The 10,847-nt window shown below is 43.5% G+C and overlaps 1 protein-coding gene across 5 annotated transcripts in view; it reads right to left on the bottom strand.

The window, feature by feature from the left end:
• Positions 1-10,345, bottom strand: part of LOC137791961 (sodium/potassium/calcium exchanger 2-like) — a 38,690-nt gene extending 28,345 nt beyond the window's left edge. The window contains exons 1-2 of one of the 5 annotated variants that reach the window (XM_068587185.1): positions 10,157-10,345; positions 7,731-8,795 (exon numbers count right to left, since the gene is read on the bottom strand). In XM_068587185.1, the coding sequence (XP_068443286.1) occupies positions 7,731-8,634 (904 nt within the window). In that variant the 5' untranslated portion in view covers positions 8,635-8,795; positions 10,157-10,345. Of the gene's footprint in view, positions 1-7,730; positions 8,796-9,948; positions 10,078-10,156 lie in introns of those variants that run through there. The other 4 variants (XM_068587187.1, XM_068587182.1, XM_068587183.1 and 1 more) reach the window with 4 other exon arrangements.
• Positions 10,346-10,847: the final 502 nt, after the last annotated feature.

Raw genomic sequence — 10,847 nt, forward strand, 5'->3', positions numbered from 1 at the left:
TGCTAGCTGTACCTCTCAGGGTAAAATGACCTTACAATCCAAACAATGGACAAACAAAAATGGCCTCCGACGATGACAGCAGTTAAAGCTGGAGCCACAGCTACTAAGATTTTCAATGTCACATCGAAATACACCCTCCTTAAGCATTAAAGACGAAGCATTAAAGACGAAAGACGAAGCTTAATGACCTGCGCCTGTTGAGATCCACCCCTCGACGTGGCCCATCAAATCTGACGACTTTGAACGATCTGGCAGTTCAAGTGGTTCAGTTCCCCAATGCTAGATTAAAGTAGTTTCTTTCATCAACCGTCTGTGTTACCCATTTCAGGGAACCTCCCTTTACTTGCAGGATGACTTGGGTTTTGTTCCCTTAACCTTTGTCTTTGTTTTCAGTATGTGAAGGGCTCTAAGAGGAGAAGGAGTTGTAATTATGTAATGGCATGACTCATACATTTCACCAAAGTCTGAACAAAAAAACTCAAATGGAGACTGGCAACAAGGGTGTGATGCTTTTTACAGGAGGTCACATTAACCTTAGTGCTGCTTAGAGATTCAGACGTTTTAATCACAACCTGCTTTTTTCTTGCACAATATGTACATTGAAAATTCAAGAGCTGCAACGAACTTTCATGATCGAACAATCTGCATTAAAAAAAAAAATTGATTCATTACTTAACTAGGAAATGTTGCACTTTTCGGAAGATATACGATACACCCTCGTCAACTAATGACAGAGGTATCAAGACATTTAAAGAACTGTAGTTTAAAAATAGCCGCTTCATTCCACATGTGTCATGAGTGTGTTAAGTGAAAGCAGGATTGGACATTATATGATAAGATTAAGATAAAACATTCTCTTTTTTTCGAAATGCGTGAGCCTGGGGCACATTTGTTTGTTGTGTAAACTTCTCTGAAGTGGACTGACTTACAATGGCTCTACTTTGCATGGTCAATGATTTTTTTTTTAATCAAGGTTTATTTTTGGGGTTTTTCTGGCAGACTATATTGTGCTGTAATAAGTGACAGGGTGACCTTCCAACCCTTCACAGCACCGAGGAGGCAGTGAAGAGCCACTGCCCACTGGAAGCCAAATAGTACAATAACCAATCGAGGACAAAATAAAATAAACAGCCATCAGCACCTGTGATGCAAATTGGGACTTTGGTTTCACGATTATTACCATTGAATGCAATTAAATTGAGTTTGAACAAAAGCAGTACGCCGGCGAGGGACAACAACACTGCCAAGAGCTCCCGGAATAATTGTGGACAACAGACGAGAGGCAGTAAAAGAATAAACTGGCTCAATAACCCTCCACCTTAGTTCCCCAAAACCAGACAGTGTGTGTTTTGATTAGTCCATGACTTTATTCTGAACGATATCTTTATCTCCATAGATTGCTTTAACCTCCCAACAGCACTGAAAAACCTCCAAAACAGGAAAACTAATTACTGGCTCTCCTTGGACACAGAGCCACAGCTGGAGCGGATGATGAAACTTGGACTCCTCATCGCCATGGTGGGATCAAAGTCGCAGACTTTCTATTTTTAAATTATTGGACGGTGGCTCTGTCGTCTCTGGCCAAAACGATTCCCCCCCCCATGTGAGTAGGTATGTAACTGTAGGTGCTTGCACAGGTGTCTGCTGACCCATGTGCATATATGACCTTAATGCTACGGTGATAACCGCATCAACAAAGACAGCTCAATTGAGCTTTTTTTTTTTTGCAGTTCAACTTTGGATTAAACTATGAATACAACAATTTTCCTCTCCTTTCTGATATGTTTAAAAAATGTACTCACTATAGAGTGCTTCTATTTTGTTGTGCTTGTGTGCCTGTATGAAATGCACACAAGCATTATTGACATCTACCAATTTTTGATGTAGTTTTATTCAGGGTCACTTCTACAACTTTTCTTTAAAAGGAAACATGAATCCTCTCACCGCTTTGACAGAAATACACAGTTCAAATAAAGAAAGAGGACACATACCAAACAAATGATACTGCAAAAATGTATTAATTTCAAGTTCAACCACGGTAGCCTTCAATCTGTACAGGTCTATAAATATAAATGAGGGTAGTGTACAAAGCTTTTACTTTTACCGTCGGTAAAGAAGGGTATTTCAACAGCACTCTCGAAGAATTAGCTTGACAACTGTTTTTATAACAGCAAAATCCATTCAAGCCAAAAGAGGCAATCTGAAACGGATGCAGTTTATAATTTGGTTCAGCAGTGCACATCTGGATTTTGCTGAAAATTAGGTAGACATCCGTCATAATGGGAGATAATCCCATGAACACGTCACGAGGACTAAAATAAACAGCGAGTGACGGAGTTCATGAAGTACAGCCCGGTGGGCTGGATAAAAATAAATGAAATATATCACACTGTGCAGCATAAAACTCCAGGTTTCATGTGTGCACATACAGAAGGTGTACGACGTCGGCCCTGGTGCCCGGATGTCTATGTTCACAGAGAGGAAACACAAACAGTCTGCTCCCTGCACAGAACCCGCTTTGTAAGTGATCTTTGAAGCGAATCCTGATGGAAGATCTCGCCTCTGTGACGCTATTTATAGCTCGGTAATACATCAGAGGTCGCACCTTCCATCTCAGCAGAACCAACATTTGCCTTGATACACACTGACAGTAGCAGGCATAGTATTGTGGTCGGATGTGGAATCTTACCGAGACGACACATTTCAAGCTTTAATACTCAAAACAAGTACAGGAGACTTTTTGCTCCAGTTGGATTTGCTTGCATTTAATTTGCTCATTCTTCTGCTCTCACAAATACATTTAAAGATGCTATTCGCTGTTTGACAACTCTTCAGTTGTGTCGTCAGACGGGGCCGCGCTAAAATGACAGCATGACATCATTACCACTCCTGGCAAACCGACTTTTGGTGCGTCATGATGATAGTAACAAGTGGAAGGGGGCCGTCGCTCCTCTGCCTTTCATAAAACCCAACTGCACAAAGGGTTTGCTTAGATGATCTGCCCGAAGCCAGTATTTTCAAAAGCAGCCAGTCAGTCCATCCGGCAAACAATGAGAGTGCACTGCACATACTGGCGCTCGGTAATCAGTCTATTCTGCACGGGTCCAAGTCGACTCCCGTCCCATTAAGTCACTGTTAACACCATCAGATCATGAAGCTTAACTGTAAGAGAACATGCGGCAATTAAGAGATACAGTAAAATGACGCCATTGTTGACTTTGAAACCCTTGAAGCTCTAATCCAGAGACACTGACATACTGACATGACAGATGTGTCAGAATAACCGGGACAAACTATATACTTAAGAATTATCATCCCAATTGAAGATATTCATCTTCACAAAGATAGCATTTGTTACAGGAATACTGCATTGGGTTAAGATACACTGCAATTTTATTTTTTTTGGGACAATCCAATGGCTACTGTTGCCCGGTCCACTGGGGTAGAACATCTGTATCTTTTTCTGTTAAATGTAGATGACAGAGAAAATATCACCATGCCGTTTGCAAGGTTGTGTTTTAGGGGGTAGAGTGGCAAAGATGGCAACGTAACTTGCTGGGCTCAGACAGACTGCCCCTTTTGTGAGATTAACCAGCAACTAAGCACGCATTAGGTAAACAAAGGTTTTAGGTACCAATCAGGCCAGAACTAATAGGTAAAGACATCCTTTCTACACATCTGTTGGGGTCAAAGGTGAACAAATGAAATCACAGGTCACGCACCCGGATCAACTGAATGGACACATCTGAGGCAGGATTACATGCAACGACTGATGATTTCTTCCAATTCTGAGTTAAAGCTCCTATCACCATTATGTGAATGAATACGATGAATCACATGACTGCGTGTATCTGAAATGAAAGCTCGTGTTTCTTGTGTCTGCTGAATGTGTCAACAGCTGTCGCTTACATTGCCCGATCAACTTGAATGAGACAGATCATGTCAATTTCCAGGTACCATACTTGTATTTGGGGTTTCTACCAGAACATCTTCATCTTCTCTAATGTTAAAAACGACACGTTCTTTTTCTCATGGCGTGTCTGAATAGACCTGTCTGAAATGCTCTCTTTAAACCCGGGCCCATCTCTTTAAGCCCCCCACACAAAGTTCAGCGTCACTTCCACTGTTAAATGTTTAGCATCCTTTAATGGTGTATAATACGCGATTGGGAGGATTTGGATTGCCTCTCAACGGCCCTCAACATGCCGAGAGAGCTGGCGGCTCATCGCCAACAGTTCCAACAGCGCAAACTACGACAAAAGTGTTGACAGAGCCAACAGTGTTTACCTGAGGGGTGACCGAAGGATGTGCGCCATACTCCTCCGCTACGTCGTTGTCCGCCAGGGCGGTGTTATTGGCCATGACCCCCATGTGGGAGCAGTTCAGACCAACGAACAGCCGTGAGCGAACCAGAAGAGCACGAACTTCCACTGAACCCACGCACAGCTGGCCTGGCTGTGTCAACAGAGCGAGGAGAATCTTGGAGTGACCTCATTCACTGCGAGGTCGACATTACTCCACTAAATCTAGCCATAGATAATATTTGTTTGCTGCTATATTAACGCTCTGAATGGTGTATATTGGCCCTCTGAAAAGGCGATATGTCAATGTTGTGTTGACAGCCTGTTTACGCCGCTCCGAATTTGCCATAAATATTTAAATCAGGTAATGAAGGGTTCAGTATAATTTGTGAACAGTCACATTAGGAGAAACAATTTAATACGTTAGATAGACAGATACATCAATCATGTATGTTGGCATTTTGTTTTAGGGATGCAAGATAATGTTTCACCTCCAATGAGTGTTGGGGTTCTGCCACTGTGTGTCGAGCTGCCATCGTCGGTGCGGTCAGGCGTTCCAGTAATAAAGAATTTCATGAGGATTTTAAAACTGCAGGCACCACTAAGATTCATGGAGAGAGCGTGTCCAAATCCACACGCTGTCACTTTTCAAACTATGTGAAGTGTTACATTTTTTCCCATCTGTCTCAAACCTAATGTGCTGAAAGCCTTTTCCCTTTTCCATCCCATTCTGCTGTAATTCCAAGTCAGACTAAGGGCATGACATGATGGAGCATCCACGGTTGTGTTAACTGGATTGAGAGATTATTGCAGATTACATTTGATGAGGCTGACCATTGAACTGGTTTAAAACAATGGCTTTAAATAGACTTAGTACCCGCACTGAGATGTGACAGTTATTTTTGTGTTGTATTGATAATGTTCCACCTGATCCCCGCAGGCTCACAAAGAAGGACGACTCTGGTCTGTCAAATGATGGATAAGCGAGTTCCTCCTCTCGCCATCTGACGCTCTGCCTGGGAGCAAAGGCATTATTTTCGAGAAAATAAGAGAAACAAAGCCAGCTATTTTTATGTTACGGGGAGCAGAACAAACAAGTTTTGCAAAATCGACTTTTTTTATGTCAAAAAAAAAGGAAAGAAGAAGGGAACGCGGCACAAGCACTTGTGTAGTGAGATGAAAGGCAGCGGTTGCAGACAGTACTAAATTGCCAGATGAGTGCTAAATGCAGAACATCACACTGCTCTCCATGTTACTCTCAGAATTGAATTTTAGATGGTATTTATAGCATTATTGATGGCCAACTGCCAATTACCAACCAAGCAACCTCCACTCTTTATCCTTGTGGCGACAGGATAACGCCACTTCTCTTTTGCAGCAGCCTGCGTGCGTTTCGGTCTATGGCGGCGATGTGATGCGCAACGGGGACGTCCCAATATCATAATGCATGAAATAATCTCAGGGAAGCTCATTTTAATCAAGTGTCTAGTTCAAGGGCATGGCGTCAAATAGCGCCCTATTGTCCTTCCAAAGCAATTCTTTACACCTGAACGGCACCGTATGGAGGATTAAGGAGACCTTGGAGCTCAGTCGCGACAGTAAAATGATTAACTTATTTAACAATGGCTCCGTCCATAGCGGTGAATGTCGCTTAAAAATAGAAAGACAAAAAAAAAAAGCAGAAAACCAGACCCTCCATCATATTTTGCAGGACACTTGTCCTTGCTCTCCTGTTTGACTCTCCATTACTCACGTATGATTTACACACACATACACCCTTGCTAATTTGCCAATTAATTCCCAAAATAACATGCGTCTTAAAATACACACGTCCCCAAAGTGTCGAAGCTTGATTAAAAAGTGTTTAGATGATTATATTCTAATAATATTGGTGCCTTTCTAGTCCTATGAACCCGGTAGACCCAGACTACAAAATAAAAGAGGTTCACTGACAATGTGAGTTTAGTAAAATAAAAGCTTTAGACTGTTAATTTGTACATTATCTAATCATTTTTGTGTTTTATATGTTCAAAGCAGGGTGCTGACAGGTGCAGCCTTGAGTTTGGTACCCACAATGCAACAGAGAGGAGAGGCTAAATCCTCTGTACGCGTCGTAGGAGATGATACATGATGGTGGATTTGATCGACTCATCTGTCTCGTAGTTTTTCTTCCCCCCGTCAGAAATGTTTTTATTAATACACACACGAGCGGTCCTGTTGGCCAAAGTACCCACAATCCTTTGCAGCTCAAGGTCACCTGAGTGTTCTCTGGCATTCAGCCTGTGCACCTCAGTTCTCACTCTTTTCTTGCCCAGAAGCCCTCAATCAAATCAGTGCGGCAGTATCGGAGCAAAAGAATATAACTATGTTCATGTTTGCTTTTAAAAAAAAAGAGAGGATTTAATTTTAGAACATGGGTTTACACACTGCAAATCAAATGGCGATGCTGGCTTCTTTGAAAGTTTCTCCCTCCAACATTGTGAAACTTGCTGTTTAAATATCCTTTATGTGCTTAGAATAAATCCAGATTTAATTAAAGCTTTACAATGCAACTTCCACAAAATTTCATTTCCATCTCATGTTACAAAGAAATCTAAATCCGTCTGGATAATCTCTACACCGGTATCAAATTGCACTGCAGTGTCTTTTGCCCTCAAGTGTCATTGAGGGAGGCAAATGTGATGTGAAGTAAAACAATAATTTCAAAGAGTTTTATGTCTATGGAGTATTCACTGTTTTATGTTACAGAGCAAAAAGAGAGACTGTTCATGTGGCGACAAACGAGACTACCACAGCAGTCCTGAAGCCCTTTACTGCATGTTGTTCACATGTTTACGGAACTATTTAAATACAGGATTATTTTGGAGAAATAGGGAGAAAAAAAAAAGACAGCTCTTGAGATTTTCCAAGGGATGTTTTTTGTCAGACCGGGACAAAATTTGTAGCTTAATCCAGAATTACACATATGACTGCGTTGGAATAATCCCACCGTGGAATACTGTATGCCCGCCCTTTGTAGCATCGTTTAAGCCACATGAATGGGGAATGGTCGGTTTAGGTTTGCTGCATATTGCATGATCTATGAGTGTGGAACATCTGTGAGGCACTGATGTCATTTGAAAATGCTCATTAGGCTGATGAGAACAGGAAAAAAAAAAGATGCATGGAATTAAAAGCATGTCTCCACCAACAAACCGGTCTCATCACGACCGGACTTCATCAAAATGAGCTGCGTGATACGTGTAAAAGGATGAGTGTGTGTTCCCATGCAATAAGACACATGGAAGGTCATTTCTATCAGCCAAAATACCAAAAACTCATAACTGCTCACCTACTGTAACTTCATCATAGTCTGACATTTCATATCAAATTGAGATGGCGGTGAAGGGGAAGTGGGAGAAAAGTAACACGGCTCAAGAAACCAACTCACCTTGGGCTGTACTTCTACTTCTACCACTTGGTTCTTGTTCATGCAATTTTTGACGAAGCTCTCAACATTGCTGTTGCACTTCATGAAGATCACGTAGGCGGCGTAGGCCGACAGCAGCGTGATACTTTCCCACATCGTGATGATGTTATCCAGGAAGAAGATGATGAGCATGATCAGATCCAGGATGTAGAAGGAGACGTCGCGGAAGAGGGGCCACCATGTCAGGTTGAGGATTTCCTTGGAGAAGATGGCGCACATCCCAATCACGAAGAGGATGTTGAAGACGGCCGAGCCCACGATGGTGCCGATGCCCACGTTGCTGTGCGAGATGAAGACGCCGATGATGGAGGTGAAGAGCTCCGGGGCCGAGCCGCCTGCCGCCATGAAGGTGGCGCCCGCGACGTCGTCCGAAATGGTCAGCTTCTCCGTGATGACGGTCAGCGCCGGGACGAAGAACTCGTCACACACTATGGCTAAGGCGATGAACATGTAGATCATGCCAAACATGTGGAGGACCACTGCACCTTTGCGTCTGTCCTCGAGGGTGAAAATGTCTGGCGGGTACGCCCCGTGGTCCTCGCTGGTGTTCGCTGAAGATTTCATGGCTATTCGCACGTCGGCGGACGCATTGGGGTCCCGCTGAAGTTGGGTGAAAAGCAGAGTCCTGTGGGGGGCCGACTGGTGGAGACTCTCCGGGGGGAGCACCGGCTCACTGAAACCCACGGAGCTCCAGGTCAAGGCACTGAAGGAAACAGCACTTAAGGCCACCAGGCTGAGGGCGAGCCCCACGATTCGCATTGGCCTCAGCTTTTTCCGCAGACACCGGTAGGCCTGCCGCTTACAGGCGGCGCTCAACGTGGGCCTTCTCTCCAGTGAATCCATGCAGGGCCGATCGGAACCCATGTCTGTGCAGCTTGTGGTGTCCTCACTCTCAATGGCTGGGCAGGATGAGGGGAGAGCAGGTTTTACCGGAGACAATGCATGGTGCCGTCAAATGAGTTGAAACGAGTGGAGCTGCTTTCCAGGGTCTGGTTTGCCAAATGATGTCCTCATATTAGCCTCTGCTGGAAAAAGTCAATAGAACGAAGACAATTAATAATTGAACCAGGAAAGAAAGTGAAGACTGTGAAATTAACATCAAAATACAATCAAAAAGGTCGTGAGTGAGGAAACAAGGTCGATTTTAAGGATTCCGCTTTGTCAGTTTGAAGCTAAAAAGTGAAACGAGAAAAAGAAATGAAACAATTATTTGATTCGGAACTCTTCAGAGTCTCAGATGTGCACTGTTTTTATGTAACACTGCATATGCAATAACTACAAATGTGCGATGAACAATTATTTCATGCCTTTCTTCATATGAATTAAAAAACAGACATGTAATGAACAGCAGCTAGTCATATAGTTGCTGTGGAAAAGTCTGCTATGAATCAGGATAATACTCCTGATAAGCTACATGTAGATATTCAGAAAATAAATCTAACAGGAAATCCCTAGTTAGGATTATGCAAACATGTGGAATACTAAAGTGCATATCTTTAAAAGGTTGAAATCACCCGGTGGCATTCCCTCGCTGCATTCTGAAATAAATATAAATAATCAAGACAAAACTTGTATTATGGAAAAATGAATCAAGGATTTATAATAAGTTTGAGCATTTACTTTTTAATGGAAATCATGTGGCCTTATAGTACACTTACATAAGCTGCATATTTAAGTGTATTCAGTGATTCACATGCAGTAATTCACAATTTCAACAAATGTAAAAGCTGCAGCTCCACGCAGAAAACAACTTAGGCTCCATGATTCTGCTGCTTCTATATTTCATCTTGAATAGTGACAAGTTGCGTTTAAAAATCGGACACCTGCTGTTTTTACCTGGGGAAACATGCACGAAACATGAAGGCCGGCGGTTTACGGGCAGAGAAAACGGTCAACGCTATGATGCTGCGGCTCAGGTGAAAGCACATAAAAACGCACGCACGCACGCACGCACGCACGCATCCTGTCCTGTTTGACTTTTCAACGATGCACAACAGCCCGCCGCCTTTAAGCTGGACGGCTTGTCAGAGATGGCAGTTCCACTGACAACTCTTTCCCCCTGTCTGCCCTTCAATAATGCCTTCGCCCTTTCCGCTGGAGCGTCATCTTCCACCCAGAGAGCCCAACATGAGTTTCCCCGGCGTGGCGCATGACGCGCGGAGCGGCCACATACTTTACCTTTGTCAGAGGCGAGAAAACAGCCGCACGGCACAGCAGCAGGTTGAAATTAAATCCTCTACGGTGCCCTCCTGCTCTCATTGAGCAATGTGTGACCGCTCTCTGCTCTCCAGCGACAAGAGGAGGAGCTTTGGAGGAGAGAGGGAGAGAGAGAGAGAAAGAGAGAGAGAGAGAGAGAAAAAAAAAATGCTTTTCCAACTGCGCTCACCTCTCTCCCTTGCAGAAGCAGCAGCAGCAGAGGCGGCGGTACCCACCCCGTCTCGGATGAGAGGATGGAGAGAAGAACAATCTTTAATAGAAAAAAGAGAAAAAAAATCGCCCGGGTCTGAAATACCTTGCTAATGTAGCAGAATATTGTGCTGGGCTGGGCTGCCCACGTGAACCGCTTGGTTTATTAATAAAGCCAGGTAAGCGACCGGCAGCGCATCCTTCCCTGCTCGCTTCGCGCGGTGGGGGCTTTGGTGATGTTGCATTTTGAGGGAGGAGTTGCCGTGGTTACACAAGGCAGTATTTCCACTGGTCCCTTGTTTTTTTTTAAAAATTTTATTATTATCATTATTCCTCTGATGATGGAACAGGTGGATATGCTTCAGCTCGGTTGCAGATTGACGTGCGGGCATATAACCTTGAAATGGGTCATTTCAAGGTTATATGCAGAGGGTGGATCCACTGGAACGTGCAGCTAGAGGAGCAGCATCATTGTTGATTTCTTCTCCCACAAATAACTCTTTATTTTATATCATCATTCATTTTATTATTCTTATTCTTTTTTCTGTGTGTGTGTGTGTGTGTGTGTGTGTGTGTGTGTGTGTGTGTGTGTGTGTGTGTGTGGTGGGGGGAAGAGGGGGTTCTTGCCATGAGTTTGAAGGAGAGGATTGATACTGATCTCAACGTGTTCG

Source organism: Clinocottus analis, unplaced genomic scaffold (assembly GCF_023055335.1).
Source record: "Clinocottus analis isolate CAN_PGR_092001 unplaced genomic scaffold, fCliAna1.0.p SCAF_21, whole genome shotgun sequence".
In the NCBI taxonomy this organism is placed as follows: Eukaryota; Metazoa; Chordata; class Actinopteri; order Perciformes; family Cottidae; genus Clinocottus; species Clinocottus analis.